The 18,885-nt window shown below is 29.3% G+C and overlaps 1 protein-coding gene across 2 annotated transcripts in view; it reads right to left on the reverse strand.

Moving 5' to 3' along the window:
- LOC129984658 (nephrin-like) overlaps positions 1-3,109 on the reverse strand; it is a 386,728-nt gene extending 383,619 nt beyond the window's left edge. Inside the window, exon 1 of one of the 2 annotated variants that reach the window (XM_056094579.1) lies at positions 2,599-3,109. In XM_056094579.1, the coding sequence (XP_055950554.1) occupies positions 2,599-2,698 (100 nt within the window). In that variant the 5' untranslated portion in view covers positions 2,699-3,109. The remainder of the gene's footprint in view (positions 1-2,598) is intronic. The other variant, XM_056094580.1, reaches the window with a different exon arrangement.
- Between the last annotated feature and the right edge of the window lie 15,776 nt (positions 3,110-18,885).

The following is an 18,885-nucleotide window of genomic DNA, read 5'->3' on the forward strand; positions in this document are numbered from 1 at the left end:
TAAATAAGTTTTTTTTTTGTGTTGTATGGAAATCGATAAATAAAACGATGTTATTTTAACCCTTTAAAGAGACATTTTTTTCTAGTCATATTATGTTAAAATATTTTAGGCTTGAAATTAGAATAAGAAAATGGATTCATTTAGCTTATTAGTTAAATTTAATTTGATTAATTAATTTGGTTAATTATAAAATCAAGACACATCATGTTGTGTAAAATAAAGAACTAAAGCATCTAAGTTTGTCTTTCTAAAAAAAAATTGTCAGAACTTATGCCAACCTACATAAATTCATACGAAGACTGATAAATTTGGTGGGAAGCATACTTCCCACGGCCCTAGAAAAGTTTAAGAGACAAGAAAACCATAATTAGTTCCGAATTATTGAATTATTACCAAATTCAAACCATATAAGACTTTAAATTTTAAAATATATGAAAACTGATTTTTATTTAAGCAATTTAACTAAGTATTTCAAAAGAAATTAGAATTAAAATATATATCTTAAAAATTTTAGCATTAGACATTTTATCAATTAATAAAGTTTAGAAATATCCTTCAAAACAAAGAGTTGTATCTTTCTTTATAGTACTGGTTGTAAACTAATTAATCCAAATATATTTTCACTTATACACTTCAATAAATAGATTTTGATTATCTCTATCGACAAATTCACAATTTAGATTTCAAACATCGGATTCATTTAATTTGTTTACAAATTTTTGATAGTAAGAAAGAAAATAAAGTTAATTAAGTTCTCCACAGACGACAGACTAACAAACGATTCAAATTTAAAAGGATTAACTAACTGCACTTTACATTTAAATCAATAAATACAATTTTCAGTTTGTTTCGACATCAAAATTCAAATTATTATGCAAGTATTTTTAATCATTTATAAGAAAGAAAGATCTCAATAATAATTTTGAAGTGAGCGTCTTTGACACCATTTTCAGCAAAACTTTTAAATAAACATATCTCATAAATATTGTATAATATATATTAAAAGTCCTTCAATGTCCTTCTTTCAGAATCCATAACAAAATTTAACTTCAAAGGCGCCCATATTTGTTCTCAAGAATCTTACCTAATAAGAAACACTATTTCCTTTAAGATGTTAAAAAACCTCAATTAATTTAACTCGCCTGATTGATTCATATTGTCGTTAGATGTATCAAAAGGCTTGGTTTTGATTGGTATCATAGACAGAGCAAATTAATTTTTAAAAAGTTAAAAAATTTCGAAATATTGATGGAGGTAAAATACTTTTTTGAAAAAATATATCTAAAAAATTCTCTATATTATGATTTATATTTGAATAAAATGATGCAGTTATGCAATAATTGCATAACTATTTTTTTCATATATCCGCTGTTATACCGAGGTGTTTTAAGTCAAAATCCATATCTAGAAAAGTATGAGAAATTTCAATGCAACTGCAACCACTATATAAAGTATTTTGTGACAAAATGTGGCAATCGTATATTATACATGGCAATAGAGACATTACAATTCCACGAATAAATTGCGTTTGCAAATTTGGTTCACAGTATTTTAATGTAGGACAATACATATTTCAAAATTAATTCCATCTTCATAATCTTAAATAGAATCCAATATAAATGCACATTTTTTTACATTATCAATAGTTACAATTAATGACAAGTATAACCATAAAAAAATAGCGAAAACACCAACTTTGTACTTCCATGTAATACAAGCGCAAGTATTAGTTTATTTCAATTTTATATTCGATTATACTTCAAGTATTAATTGAAACTTATTTCAGAATTCAAAATATTCTTGGAAGTTTAAATATATTTAACCCTTTCCACTCGGACAGTGCCTCTCGCTCTCCATTCAATACGGTGCTACATTTTGACGCTTCATTTACTTATTTTTCAATTTTAATTGTTAAAAACGCCTATAAAATGATGTAGATTAATTTTTCAAAGAAATTCCTCTTAAAACAATTAAGTATATTTATTTTTTAGAGAAATACACAAATTTTTGTATTAGGTAAATAATTATGCATCGAATTACTTTTCCAACTGGAAAGGGTTAAAAGAATAATATGATTTTTTTGAAGAACAAAGCTATTAAGATCTGTTCATGATAATATAGAAAATATAAATCCATATAAATCCATATAAATCGAAAATATTTTAACTCATATTTCTCTAAAGGCACTATAATTCTTTATAACTACAATTGCCAAATTAAAATCCACTACGAAATCACACAACTCATCTCCACATAATTCAATGGTAACTATAATAACCTTTATAAAAGTTCAAAAATACCATTTTTCTAAAAGTAATCCAAATTTAATTTAATTTATCCTAATTCATTTCAGAATTCAAATCAATCTTAAATATACCTAAAATGCATTAAATATTCACAGGTACATTTCTCTGCTATAAAATTAATGATTATTTTTTTTCATAATACATTAATCTCAAAACACATCGCAAGTTCAACAGCCTTCCAATTTATATTCATCTCTTTACTAACCCTGTCATCACCATAAGTAACGATTGACACTATCTCCCGAAATAGAACAGAAAATAAAAAGAAGTTAATGACGACAACTAAACTTACCTCGATATCTTCCGGGAGTCGTCGTATTATTCCTAGTGGCAGCTGCGTACACTATCAACAATGCCGTCAGAATCGAAGTGGTGAAACATACCAATGTCATGTTGACAGTCGCATACAATCGAACTGTCTAGGGCAAAAAAGGAAGAAGAAATAGGAGGTTCTAACAATGGGAAAAAGGTTTTACTGCCGCATTGCGAAACGGCATTCACTTCAATGACAGTCAGTCAGTCTTACTGGAAGGAAGAAAAAGACGTCAAAAAGCGGGACCGCGTGAATTATTGGATATAATTGGAGTAAGTGGTGATGAGTCACGTGAGTTTAGTGCGAAAACGTGGTCCTCTGCATCATCATAAGTGGGCGAAAGGAAGATACGGCCCAATGGGAGAGCTATTCTCCAGAGACTTGTTGATCCGTTTCTGAATGGTGGCACAACTCCAGGCTGGTTCGTCTTAAGCTAGGTTCAAAGTATACGTTTAATTGTTCAGGTTATTGTTCTGAACGGGCTGAGTAAAGGATATACCATGCGAGAACAACAATATACGTTAACAAACTGTTGCAGAAATCAAAATTTATTCGCTTGGAACAATTATGACTGATAAAATAATCCCAGTTATAATGAAAGTAATGGAAATTGTCATGAACTTTTATGAGTTGTTAAAAACTGAAATTATCTTAAATTCCTGATTCCCATTTTTCAGGATATAAATGTATTAGCTACCTTGGCATAAATCCAAATTTCACCAACCAATGTCATAAAGAATATTTAATGAGGGTACAATTATATTTAATTGTAGGTAATAACAAATAATTATTTTTAAAATGGCAAGGAAATTATTCTTCAAATGATAAAAGTTACTGTTACCATTTTGTGATGACAAGCGTTAGAATATTTTAAATTCACCCTAAAAAGTAATTGGAATTTTCATTATTGGTAGCATAGTAACATTTTACTTTCTAAAGAATTCATCATCTCTATAATTTCATAAATATCTTTTTATGTGAATTAATTTTTAAATGATTCCTATCTTTATAATTCTAAATTTAATTCAATTTTGAATTTTCTTCTATTAAAAAAAATGAAAGAACTATTGAGAATCGGCAAACCATATTTCAAAGGTCATGTAATTAATATTCAGTTTCATATTTTTTAATGAAATATTTTAAATATCAACGTAAAAAGATGCGTCTCAAAAAAGTGTGTTTAATTTAAAGAAATGATTCCCTTTCATTTTAGTCCATTGAAACAAATGGCATATAAACAAATGTAACTTTCATATTTAAACAGTTTAAGTTTATTACTTCTATTAATAGAAACGTTTTAATCTATTAAAAAAAGATTTTTTTTTCTATTTCAGGCTTCTTTCAATATTTAAAAATTATGTCGGTAAAAGAAAAAAAAAATAATGAAAATATTATGCAAAGTAGTAGCATATTTTTCTAAAACTAGATCATTTTCCCAAATGTTTAAATTTAGCCAATGTATATTTAAAATAATTTAGATAAAAAAATACGTTCTGTCTGTTTAACTAGGAGTTTAATCATAATGCTTTATTTCATAGTATTTTAAAATTAAAAGATTTGTTGCATTGATTTGTTATTTTTATTTATTACTATGCTGTATAAGATTTAACTTGTAAAATGATTGCTAATGAAAGACATCATTTATAATTTTTTCTGATTATGAATATTAAACAGATAATACTATTAAAACCAGTTTTCTGTATAAAATATGGCAAATTCATGGGCTACAGTTTTTTTTCCTCTGTGGCTATTGGACTATTGTGTATCAGATAAACAGACGTAAAAGTAGATCCCCAAAAGGATTTTTTTTTAAAAATCATTTACTTATTAAATAAACAATAATTCATAATATTTAGTAAAATATCCCAATCTTAGAATATTTTGGAAAAGAAATTGTTACTGGATATTTTGATATGTTTTAACATGAAGTGTAATAAATACCTTCCTAAATTATTGCATTACAAAAATACCATATCAAAAGTCTTGAAAATACAATCAGCTAGACGAGAGTCAAGCCCGGCAAAAATACTAGTTCACATACCTCATCAGATTTTATAATACACAACTTTGTTAAAACACTAAAAAAAATTACAATTTATTATGATGAATGTTTCTTACTTTTCAACCTTTAATTTGTCATTGATAACATAATAAAAGTTAATGAGATCATGGAATCAATATTTCTCAAGAACACTACAAGGCATAAGGAATAAAACTTTTGTAAAATTTAGAAGTAAACCTGTAATTTGGCACGAAAGTCTTTAAATGGGATATTTTTATTGAGGGGAGCATACTTGTAAGAAAATTGCCATTCTTAAGCACATCAAGAAGCGAGTAAATCAAATTTACACACATGATACAAGTGTTATTAAATATATAATATTTTTCTCATATAATGCATTATACATAGAATCCGATTTATTTTCTATTTATATACAATAAAATCTCTCATGCCCATTCCAACTGCCCTCCCCCACCTCCTCCTCTGAAAAAGGAAATTAATTTTGTGTCTTTATATGATATTCCTTTTTCATTAAACTAATTTTATGATTTTGTCAATTTCTGGATATTTACAAGAAAATCCATCATGTGGACGTATAATGCAAGAATTATAACTCGATAGAAGGTAACAACTCTGTATCTCATCAAATTGCTCTAAGTACTGAGTGCAACATGTAGCATAAACGCGCACAAAGACAACACTTTTCAAAAACAACACACATAAATTGCTAATCGTTATTAAATAACAGCAATAGAATAATAGTGCTCTAAGTGCAGCTAGAGAGCTCACTCTGCAATCAACACTCCAAAATGACATTAATCCTAATATGAATGCTTCATCTTATATAGTCTTCATGATAGGATATGGAGTTTTTTAAAAGGATTCATGGAACTCTGCTCTGAATAGAGATATCCTCATAAATCTTGTATTTCCAAAACCTTCACGTTTGTCTCTGGAGTCATAGAATTTGTTGCCAAAACCAAGCGGTGTAATTGATTTGGCATTCATAAAATTAACTGCAAATCTTTTTTTTACAGATACTAATATTGAAGAAAGTATTATAAGTGATTCGTAACAAGAGTCTTTGGAAAGGCGAGGAAGAAAAAATGGAAAATTGTTTTATTTAGATATGGTAAATGATATTTCTTTCCTTTCTTTCAGAATTCTTGTCAAGAGTTTTGTTTGAAACTAGATTGAAAAGATAACAGCTCTGCATTCGATTTTGTATTTCTTTAGATACCTCGGATTAGCATAGATAAATACAAAAATATAAAAAAAAAATGTTAGATGCTTCTGATAAATAAGAAACAATTTCTTTAAGATTCAGCATTTTCCTATTTGATACTTTGTTGAACTTATTTTATATTCAAAACTTGAAATAAGTAGAAAATAAAATTGAATCTCTAGTTAAATTTGGACGTGACTAAGATTTATATTTAAATAATAATCATAATGAACTAGATCCACACTAGAAAGCAATTAAATCACGAATAACAAAAATTAAGTATTAAACAAGAACCAGACAAAAGAATGATTAAATAAAGGGTACAGAGAATAAAAATCTCACTTTGCATTAATTAGCTGAAAATATAATAAAAACTGGAAAATAATATAAACTTTTATTACGAGTAAAAATCCTGCATTGTTTTTAAATGGCATTTTTATTCTTTATAAAAATCTGACAGCTTCATTATCATTTTGTTTGCTTTTGTCTTTCTTTCCTCATGTTAAACCTTTCAACATTCTTTGTCCATGACAAGTGGCGTAATTGTCCACATCAATGTCAAATATGAATTCCTCAATGACATTAAGAAATTAAAACTGTCAATGTCATTAACCATTACTTACTTTTCTCGCCTCCAAACTTTTCATCAAATAGACGAACTGACTTAGAACGATAATGGACTCAATTTACTCATTAACGGCGTTATAAAAGTATGCTCTTTTTGTAGACAATTATTTACCATAAACTACTCTTAGATTTCGTTGGCATGCAGGAGACATTCTGGAATTGTTTCTGGGATAGTTCATTGTTAAAGATTACGGAGTTTAAAAAGTATTGATCAGTCAAATTTTTCATGAATAATTGTCTCCGGCCTCCCCTACCCCTCTTAAGTTTTGCTGCAAAAGTGGATGAAAATATTTTTAGTAAGCATTTTCTGCTTATAATTTTCATAATTACGAGATGAACTGAATACCATATGGAAGACAAGAAAGCGGAAAGAATGAAATAACTTTAAAAAATAATTCAAATAGAACTATGTGATTCGAAGTAAAATAACTTAAAAGTAATTCGTATAGAGTAAGAGCTATGGGATTGAAAGTATAATAACTTAAAAGGAATTCAAATAGATCTGTAGGTTTCAAAGTATAATAACTTAAAAAGCAATTCAAAGAGAGCTATAGGTTTCAAACTATGATAACTTAAAAGCAATTCAAACACATCTATAGGTTTCAAAGTATGATAACTTAAAATCAATTCAAATAGAGCTATGGCTTTCAAAGTATAATAACTTAAAAGCAATTCAAATAGAGCTATGGCTTTCAAAGTATAATAACTTAAAAGCAATTCAAAGAGAGCTATGGCTTTCAAAGTATAATAACTTAAAAGCAATTCAAATATATCAATAGGTTTCAACGTATAATAAATTAAAAGCAATTCAAAGAGAGCTATAGGTTTCAAACTATGATAACTTAAAAGCAATTCAAACATATCTATAGGTTTCAAAGTATGATAACTTAAAATCAATTCAAATAGAGCTATGGCTTTCAAAGTATAATAACTTAAAAACAATTCAAATAGAGCTATGGCTTTCAAAGTATAATAACTTAAAAGAAATTCAGATAGAGTTATGGGATTCAAATTATAATATTTGAACGTCTATAAATTATTTTTCAATATTACTATATATCAGTAAGCGTAATCTAGATATAAGTTAATATTTGTCAATATGATTCACACAAAAGTTTTTGCACATTTATCAAATTTCCAAATAATACATAAGTAGATCTGATTCGGGAGAGGTCTTCAGACTATTTCACGTAAATTTGAAGAAACGCATACATGTTTCACATATATCTGTCATCTCATTTTCACATTACACAGCCTCACCTACCCCTCGTGTTGGAACAAAAAATAATAAATTAAAAAAATATCAAATTGAAAAATAAAAAAAAAAAATGATAAACACAAAATGCGTTAAGTGAAAATCCATTAGATTTCTAGGAAGCGGGAGAATCAAATAACCTTTAGTTTAAATCTTAAATTACCTATTATAATAGCATTATCAAAATATTTTTTATTCAAAAAGTCTGATCAAATATGACATTTTATTTTTTCGCATCTATCATTTCTAATCCAGAGAAATGTTGGCGTGCATAGAAGAAAATGCATCGAAATATCAAATTAAAACTAAATTAATCCTGCTTTTAAAAACTTATTTTCATTTAGGCAATAAATAAATAAATAAAAAATAAAATATCTTTCTAATTCCGGAAGATTTCGGCGAACTAATTATCTTAATCATCTTCATTTTTAAAATAGCTTGCATTCCATTTATGCAGATTTCTATTGTACATTTCATTATCGTTGTACACAGTAAAAACATTTTTTAACATGTTTAAATGTTAACACAGTATATGAAGACGCTTCAATTAGATTTAAACAGCTATATCCAAACTGTTGCTCTTCTTTCAATGAAGTCTTAATTAGGAATTTTCCACAATTGCTAGGATACTAAAAATAAATTAATCATTAACTCAAACGGGCTAAACGAATAAAGAAACTCCAGGTCATTGCGAAATGAAAGAGGAAGTAAAAAATTGCTCCCGAAAATAATGAATTTTCCGGAGAATTCTTAATTTAATTCCTCTAGAAAATAACTTTTAGTCTCCGCTTATTGAAGCGTCAACTAAAGCATGCGACAGACAGTGATGCGTTCAAATGCAGCGCATGGAAGTGGACAAGTTTCATATTATTTTTTTCCCCTTCCTCTCTTTCTAAGCTCGATTTTCGCGACGATTCTACCGGAAGCATATGCATAACTGAGCTTCGTATTTCTAACGGACTCAACTTACTAACGAAAAGGTCAGTAGATGAGGAATAGTTCTCCGTGAAATATTTAACCGGGAGCTTTAAGTGTGTCAAAATGACGGCTAATAAAATGACTGACTCGATGCAATTCGGATTTTTTTTTCTTACTTAGTGGTACGTGAAATAAACAACGAGGGAACTTTGCAATAGACAAATAATTCGAATTCGAGATTTTAACGAAGTTCTCCATTTCAGACATTCCTGAGTTTGAAAAATACATTTTAGGTAGATTCCTATAGGAAGATTTCTCATGAAAAGACTACGGGAAAGACTTTCCTAGATGTCTTTACAGATCATGATCCCTAGAACCCAAAGTCACCCTTCGTTCAAAAGTTTATATAAGTATAACGTTTGTCCATATTATCTTGTTCACAAGATAATACGGGAAATAAAATTACTCCAGTTATCTTGTGTACAAGATAACTAGAGTACAATAACTCAAAATTACACTAGTTATATTGTGTACAAGATAACAAGTACGATACAAGATACGATTACGAGTACAAGATACGAGTACGATAACTCAAAATTATTCTAGTTATCTTGTGTACAAGATAATTAGAGTAATTTTATTTAGATTTTAACGGAATATGTTGTAAGAAATGTAAAAGCCTTGGATGAGTTCGTAACTGTTTATACGCTATCTAGTCAAAAGGGAGTGGAATGTTGGAGGGGGGAGGATTTTCATTTGACTACAACTTCCTTAGTATTTAAGATAGAAAAACAAATCCAAGTAGCAAAATTAGGTTTTCATTAAAAAGAACAATTTTGCATTAAAATTTTTTTTAGAAAACTACGATTTCTTAGAAATTAGAGGCTATAATGCGACTTCCTAGCCCTTATTTTTACCGTTTCTGACATCAGCAATTTATGCTGCCAGACAGTAAATTATATGTAAAGGAATATACCTTTGCCTTCCAGCTTGCTGAGAGGAAATTTTGGAATTATGGCTGTCTGAGAAAACGATAACTCAAAAACGGTTCTGAGCTGGAAGTGTGGAAATTTGTGTATGAGCTTTACACAGAATTTAAAATTTATATCAAATTTTATTCAAAAATATGTTAATAAGTCAACACTAAATAATTATAAAACGAAGAGATATAAATAGATAAAATTTGTTATCGAATTTAATATCTAAAGTATAAATATTCTTTGAATGAATTACCAAATTCACCAATAGGTTGGTCGTATGCAGGTCTGTAATTTCACTACAATTTAAACGTGATAACTCAAACATGTTATTTGGCAACTGATTTTATGACAAGAATAGTAGTTCGGTGTTAAATTTTGGTTTCAGTCGTTCCAAGAAAAGTTGCCGAAATGAATAATATGTTTTCTAGTACATGCGTACATGCAATGATATGCGATTAATAATGCACAGGTTCATACATTAGAAATTACGTGAGTAGGTTTAGAGGGGACCATATCATTTGTGTTTTGCTTGTTTTGACGACTGACGTCTTGAAAACTTGCACATGCATAACACTATCGCTTTTTGGAATTGGGGAATTTTTATCATTATAGATATGTAATAGAATCATCAGTTTTCTAAAAAAGATAAAAACGTAATAAAATAAAAGTGGTGATTTAAAATTTTAATATTGTAAAAAATATTAATATATATGAAAACAAATGAAAAATTTCCCCATATTTTATTCTTGATGTATTGTAAACAAATCTACAAAATAAATAAGGTTCTCTATTCTTCATATAAACTTCTGATTGGTGATGCATTTAGCCGAACGGTTCACAAACTTGGTTCTATATAAAACAACATTGGATTAATGCATAATTATTCTGCATTTAAAACCCAAACAACAATTAATTGCTAAACAGTGTACGAGAATGTCTGAAGTACCAATCAGCTGCAGTACCTGCTGGAAATACGTAATATGGATAGCCCCTGAATAAATTTGGTTCCCGTAATACATTCGAATCAAATGAAACAATTAACTGCTCAGTTTTCTTCTTCATGCATACCGTAAATAGTTAAAAAGATTAAAGAGAAAATACCCGATCATTATCAAACTCCATTAGCCTCAGCATATTATTACAACTCAACGCAATAGGGGCAGTTTGGGGCACCTCATATATGTGAGTGAGATTGTTGCCTTCCTGGCGGATATAATAATAATATATTGGAGTTGAGTTGCCATAGTACTAATGTCAGGTGAGTGAGTGACGTATGGATTGCATCATAATAGGAACCATTATGAGCTCTTCTCGATACCTAGCTTACTGTCATTTTCCTCTGGATCCCCCAGCAGGGGGGGGGGGTAGGTAGTTCCATTTGTGGTTGAATTAAAATTCAAAGCATACGTACTCAGTAGAAAATTTTGAATTAGTGTCATGCTTCAGGTTAAAGTGATAATAATTATAATAATTTTGGTCTTAACTTACGTACATGAAAGTTTATATAATAATAAATTCATGAAAGTGATTAGAAAGGCTTATTTATATGCCTATTTGCATGAGTCTAAAATTGGATATCGATCTTTCCTTTAATCGAAGCTCTATACCAGTAGAATTTTTACTTTTACTTATGAAGCTGTTACATCTCTTAACCGGAAATCAATTAAAAATTATTTTCTAATTGATAAATTAAATGTTTATTTTAATCAACAATTTATAGTTTAGTTTTTCTGTTCAATAATATCATCCACTTTGGCATTTCAATGCCAATGAAAATATTTTGAGCGAATAATCAGTGTCATTTATATCCAGGTGACTTTGAAAATAAATAAAGATACAAAAGAAGTTTGTCACCCACAATGGTAAAAGGATAATAACTTGGAAAATAGAAAAAAAAAAGTTATAACCAAAAATTAAGAAAATTAGCGAAGAATCAAAGCGTATTAATTATCATTCTAAATTACTATTGAAACCATATATTGAAACTAAACATAACCCTTTTTATTTAGAAATATTAATCAAGTGGTATAAATGATAATGTTAAAATTGACATTTCTGCCCCTGCTTAATTTTGTCTCATAGTTATGAAGACTCCCCTAAAATAGCCTTCTCTTATATTGGAACTGAAACGATAATCTAACTAAATGCAACTATTACATTATAATGCACCACATTTATAAACCTTTTCGAGACCATTTTTAAAAGAATTTGGTCCTTCTCTCTTTTTCTTAGCAAAAAAAAAAAAAAAAAAAACTCTCTAGCTACCGATATTCTGCAACTTTGTTTTTTCTTTTCTTTTTTCACATAAATTGGGTCTCCTGAAAGCAGCCGAAAAATCATTCCAATCGCCAGAAAATTGCTACCAAATAACTAGAAAGCGCTGAAGCCTAGAATTGGGTAAAAGCGAACTTTCCTTTTTTTTTTTTTCATTTTGCATTCATTATCTTCTCCACGAACGCTTGAATCTTCTCCAATTTCATGTTTTAACAAGATCACAATATGCATAAATCACAGGAAACTAAGCAGTCGGATGAGATAAGTACCATTTTTCAGCTGTTCTGTTAAATTCACCTGCTACTAGTTGTTTAGTCGAATTTGCATCTGCGTAACGAATTTTTTTAAAGAAGAACGTTCACTGTTATTTTTCTTTTCTTTATGACGTCATCTATGCTGAAAACGTTCACCTGCTAAGAATGGTTTCATTTTCGAATCACGCTATTAATCGGTTTATTTTTTAAATTTAAAAGATACACTTACATTTCTTTGCCGATCTCTTGCTTTCTTTTATTTTAAATAGAGGAAAGCTTTCTAAAAGATAGGACATGAAGCTTTGATTTTCCTGAATAAATGGAAAGAAATGTATAAATTAATGAATAAGAAATTTGCGATTGAAAAAACACAATATATATGTTATGTACATAACACATTTGCTTATTTTCATCTTAACTAAATTTAATTCTTATATTTTCCTTTTATCTTATAACGCATACATCTATGCATTTATCTAAGAATTTTTCATAAGCTTAAAACTTTAAATGGACTTTTTTTTATCTAATAATAGTTCATTAAAATTTTAGAAAATTAAGATTGATTTTAGGAAAGAAAAATGATTGAGCTTATTTTTTAAAAATAATTTAATTTGTTATTTAATTGATTAATTAATAACCAAAAGCGCAAAAAGAAACTTCCTTATAGATAAAGATGATAAATTGAAAAATTTATATTTTCATTTCATCGAAAACTCGACGAGAATTTATTTCAATCTTCTTGTGCATTGTGCGTTCTTATTATTTCAAAATACAAATGATAATTCATTTGACTATTAAAAAGAGCATTATTTGACCGCTTAATATAATATCAACATTTAATAACAATTACAGATATAAACAATAACATTTATAATAAAAGAGAAAATAGCTTGCCATGATCATGTAGACGTTCATGAATTTGATTATAAATTATATTTTCCGATGTCTAGAAAGAATAAATTCAATTGCTGAATCCTTAGACCAGATCATTTTGTATCTGGAATTTTGAAGCATTTTTAGGACTGTATTAACCAAAAGGCAATATCATGATCTGATGATCAGAAGACTGCAAATATAAAGTTTTGATTATGAGGAATGTTTAATCCAACATGAGTTATGCATCCTCCAGATGGTTAAGTATTAAATTTGGAAAACTGACAGCCGCATCGACTGTCAACCTTATCAACTTCATCAGGTGTTAACTTAACATTTCTTATGTATTTATCAAATGGGACATAAAAATTAACAAAATTCCATTAAACTCTAAAATATTCTTATTTAATTCTAATGGCAACCAGGTGGTTCACCTATGATATTAATTGTGTTTAATTTCAGTTACATCATTTATCTATAACTGATGTTCATGGTTATCCCAACAAAGTATTTCTCAGCATGAAATTCCGACATACATTAATGTGTATTGTTTTAATAATTCTACTCTTGTTCTGCTAATTGAGCACATGAACTTTGTAATCCTCTCATTATTAATTCCATGAAAACCACGAATTCAGCTCCATGACATCATGGTGTCATCAATAACAGAAATCTCTTCACTAATTATTTGATGTTTAAAATTTGGACATTGTATTTTGGAGTTCATCTAATTTTACTCTGTTTCCTCAACACACTGCCCAGATAATTAGCAGATCTTTTTTTTTCTTTAAACTTCAACAGTGGTACAAAATCATCCAAAAAAAATATTTGGTCGAAAAAATTTCAATTTCATTGAAAAAATGATATTTATTCTTAAATATTATAATTAAAAATATTTTTGAAACTCTGCCAACTATCAGAAAAAAAAATCTGCGCAGCTAAATTAATCTCATTAAAAAAGACAATATTTTAAAATATAAAATTGTGTAGAAACTTGTTTTCTTTTATCAAAATTCCGGGAATCCTAACTGCGTTGTAATTTTAATTAAATCACAATTGTGGAAAGGCACTGAAATCTTAATTTTAATTAATTGAAATTCTAATTTTTTTTAAAAAAATTCTTTTCATGGAGCACGTTTCTACTCTTCAAAGCATATTTGAGTCCAATTTGATATTTCTCTGTTCAACAATCTATCTTGCCGTTACACACACATTACTTTTTATATTCTTTTGATTCATAAAAGAAGACAGATGAGTCATTATTAGTTTTTCAACTATTTTTATTTTGAACGCATACAAGGCTCAGAAATATAAGCAGAAAAACACTGGCAATGTATATTATACGCATCGGCAAAAAATCTGAGTGAAGCAAGATGCGAGAAAACTTTATTAAGACGAGATATCACACCACCTAACTCACTACACTCCTTCCTTTACTCTATTCTAATTATAAACTAAATAATTAATAGTCTCGTTTTTCTTTTCTCGCCAGATGGTGCAATTATTACACCCTCATCACTAGTGCAGATAAAATCAAACATATATTACAGCCAGTCATTCCATTACCACAGAACTAAGCCGTATAAACAGTTATTATGACTGGCTGTTGTGCTCACTAAATATCCAACTTTTGCATGAGAAAACAACGGCCAACAAAAGCTCAAATAATTTTCAACTGTTGGTAAAAAGCTAGAAATCTTTTCCATCATCTCTTCAAAATATTTTTAAATGTTCAGAGTATTGTAATAGTGTGTTAAAATTATCACTATCCATTATGAGTCTTTCTCTAATTTCGACTGAGTTCGATACATTCTGTTATATAGAGTTGAGCCGAGCCTATTTCACCACATATACATGTATTGTCTTGCTTCCTTCCGAATCTGTAGAACTATTCTGGAAATCTTCTAATATTTTGTCCCGATATAATTTGCACTATCATCGGGTGAAATATTCTTTTTTATAATTTTTGATTCCGAAATGAATTTATATGTTATGCGTCTATTGCACGATCTATTGCGTCTATCCTGCCACTGCAAAGTCATATCTCTTCTGATTCCCTTCTTTAAAATTTCGAGTGATTTTGGGGTTACAATATCTATTTGATCTTTCTGTGCAATCTTTTTTCTTATTCATCTGCTCCAATTTAATCTAATGCATTAGCGTTTCTCAGTTTTCTTAATTTTCCATATATTTTTTATTTTTGTTGTTCGAGGATTATATTGCCTGAAAGCTGACATAGAGTCTGAGAACCTAGAGCATATATGCCAATCCTCCAGCCCCTCACAATAATCAACTGCCATTTTTAGATAATTTCTGACCATGAGGGAAAAGGTTTCATGTTTAATAAGTTTATAGTTATTTAGAGTTTTACTGGTTCTTAAATTATTCTGAACGTTTAAAACTGTTTTCAACATGGTAAAACATAAAAAAATAAATTTATCTGAAAAAAAAATATTAAAAAAAACGATAAAAAAAGGTATCATTACTGAATATTCAATCTAAATTTAGAGAATCTTTAGTCCCTATTTTTAACAGAAAAGTAAGTTTAATATTTTAAATCTAGGTAGATTTTATTTCTTAAATAAAATCCCATACACTAACTGCAGTTTCCAGATATATTTCTGCAGTAGCCCTTCAGAAATGTGATTAAAACTTTAAACTTTTTTCTAGAATATCCAAATTTTGTTAGAAGTCAAGAACTTAGAGGCAATTTGGTATCAAGTAAAATATTTTTAAGTAGTTTCATAATTCTATATTTTATCGTGAAACAAATTCAATCCTTAATTGGTAAAAAATTTAATTTTTGTATGATTTTATAAATGAATATTCACTATTAATTTAAAACTCTTTTTTCCTCTTCTTCTGAACTCAGTGCATAATATAGTGAATTTTCCACGACAACATGCTAAAAAATTTGCAGAATAAATCCTGAGTAAAAAGTTTAAAAACGAAATTCCCCCTAGAACGAAAAATATATATATATATACAGAGAGAAGATTAAATTGCCTAAAATAACTGGAAATAAATAAATTACCAACTAATTTATTCATGAAAACACTTATATGTCCCAATCATAATTTCAATACAGCAAGTATTATTGGGAATATTGAATCCATAATCCAGTATTATTGAATCCATAACCATGCATATTAATTGTTTATTTCGTAATTTGTCAATGGAAAAGATTATGATAAATCTTCAAGATGTACTCTGGAATTAATTTCGAATATTTTTTTTTTTTTTTTGAAACAAAGAAAAAATATTTGAGAGAAATGAAAAATGATCATAAAATCCTGTTTAAATTAAAATTTGCTAATCCCCCAAAGAACCATTTAGATGCGCCATTGAATAATAAGTGTACCATTTTAGCAATAAAAGTGAAATTTTAGCTATTTAAATTACTTGCCAAAACGTAAATTAATATTTTCAGTTTTTTTTATTTGCGATATTAAAAAAAAAAATATTCTATTATAGGTAATTAAAATATATTATAAATCGTATTTTTAAAAAGTAAATAATTTCATCAATAAATAAATCTTACCCTTTAAAGGTAAGTGGATAAATGTCATATTGCATCATGCAGAGACATGATTCAGTGGCGTAGCTAAGAGGGATAAAGGGTGTTAGATGAAATAAGAATGAAGAGGTTAGAGAATACTTTTTTATCTCCACATGGCGTAATAAATCTTTAAAGTCTTTAATATCACTTTTAAAAACCAGAATTAGCACATTAGAAGCAAAAAATTATCATACCAAACATCATCAAGCCCAATTTATTGCTAATCTTTCAGAAACCTTATCTTTATGGTATTTTGGCAAACGTCATATTGAATCAAATATGGGCAAGGTTCAGCGGTATAGTGAAGGGGACAAAATGTGTCACTGCTAGGCTTAAGGGAATTGAGATATCAACAGGTGTTAGAGCCTTTATACCATTCTTTAAAGGCAAATGCAACCATAAAGTAAAACTCAATGCTATACTTTAGTCACCATTATGGACAGGGTTAAAGAAAAGATACACAAATTCCTGTTACCGCATTATATTACTCACAATAATATCAATCAAAATATTAAATTTTCATTTTAAAAGCCAATAAATATAATTTCAAAAATATATTGAATTTTTTTTTAAATTACAATTTTTATCAATTCATATTGAGATAAATTATTACTGTTGTTATAAAAAAAACAATCTCGATCTCTAAAAATTCAGTCCGACACAGAAAAATTAGCAAGTTTAGTTTAGTTATATTAACGTCCCGTTTGAAGCAACACCAGGGCTATTTTGGGACGGACCTCGTAATTTTGAACCGCTGTCAGATGACGAGGACGACACCTGAGCTGGCACCCCCCTCTCCACACCACACCACACCACACCAGCGGGAGGATGTTTGGTCATGACGGATTTAACGTGCAACTGACCCCCTTACACGACGGTTCTTCGGTGGAATCGGGTCTCGAACCTGAAACCCTCCGGTTCCGAAGCCGAGACCTTACCACCAGGTCTCGGTGGTAACCGTGGCCCGAAAAATTAGCAAAATTCAGTAAGTTAGAACAATTGAATGAACTACTAAATGCTATTTCAATAGCAACCATTAGGCTGATGAAAGAAAATTTAACAACAAAAGTTGAAACTTCCATCAATAGATTGTAATTATACTGTTAAAAAATAAAGCCGATGCCTTATGGCTGATTCTGTATAGAGATGTGCTATTTTTAGGGATTATTATCGGAATTCAAAACGCACGCAAGCTCGCAAAATTCACCATCATTCGGAATTCCTATATTTTTGTTTGACAAATACAGCCATTCGTTTCCATTAGAATCATCGCATCGGACAACGTTGATGGAGTCACGGCGAACAAATCACAGCGACCTCTTCCCCTATTGTATTCTTTTATTTGATATTAAACAACCCGAACTGCAGGAATTTCGACAAGCCATCCATTTCCTCACAAAAGCATTCTGGAATCACAACGCCTGTGTGACAAACGGTGCACTTCTTCCGCCCCTTCAAAACCCTCCCCCTCTTTATATACCCGGAAGACGCCATGGCACTTCCGTTGGGGGATAGCCGACCCGTGACCTCTCGTGCCATTTGTTTTCATTGCGTTATCAGAAATTTTCAAACTTACGTTATTCTTCCATTCAACATCCATACCATTAAAGAACATCCTCGCGGATTATGGATTCGTCTGTGGGGAATGTTTTCTTGAAGGAACGCAAAATGAGATATTACTTATCTTGCGCTCATAATGCGAAGGGGGGGGGGGAGGTTGGGACTAAGGGGGTTCTTTAGAGGATTTGGAAGAAGGGAATGCGTCATTATTCAGCGAATTTCCGTTTTTGGAGCTGTCATTGGGAATAGATAGTGTGTTGACCGTGTTTGTTTGTATATATTTTCCCGCAAAGAAGCTACTAGTTGTTGAAGGCACAATTCTAGCAAACGGATCCAGGTGGGATATGTTTGTAATGGGTTTTTGGCTGGGAATATCACTTCTCTCAGGTTGTTTGGATGTCTGCGCTCAACAGGAATTGCCTCTATAAATATTCGTTGACAAGGGTATATCGATGAATGGGGAATATAAGAGTTATTTCTCGAGGGTGAGTACTTGTGGTATTAAGTTATCAAGAATGTGAGAGTTAAGAATCTACTTTCTAAATAAGTAAGGAACTGAAATATTAGAAGCTCTAATTATATTAGAAGTTATAAAGGACATTGTTGATTACCTGGAGAAAGGCAGAGTTTATTCAAGTAGAATATTAAGCAAATGATAAAGAATCTAGTATTTTAAGTAAGTGAATAATTCAAATATGAGTTAATATATCATTTATAAATTAAATTGCAACTCATTTAA

This window comes from Argiope bruennichi, chromosome 9 (assembly GCF_947563725.1).
Source record: "Argiope bruennichi chromosome 9, qqArgBrue1.1, whole genome shotgun sequence".
Taxonomy (NCBI): Eukaryota; Metazoa; Arthropoda; class Arachnida; order Araneae; family Araneidae; genus Argiope; species Argiope bruennichi.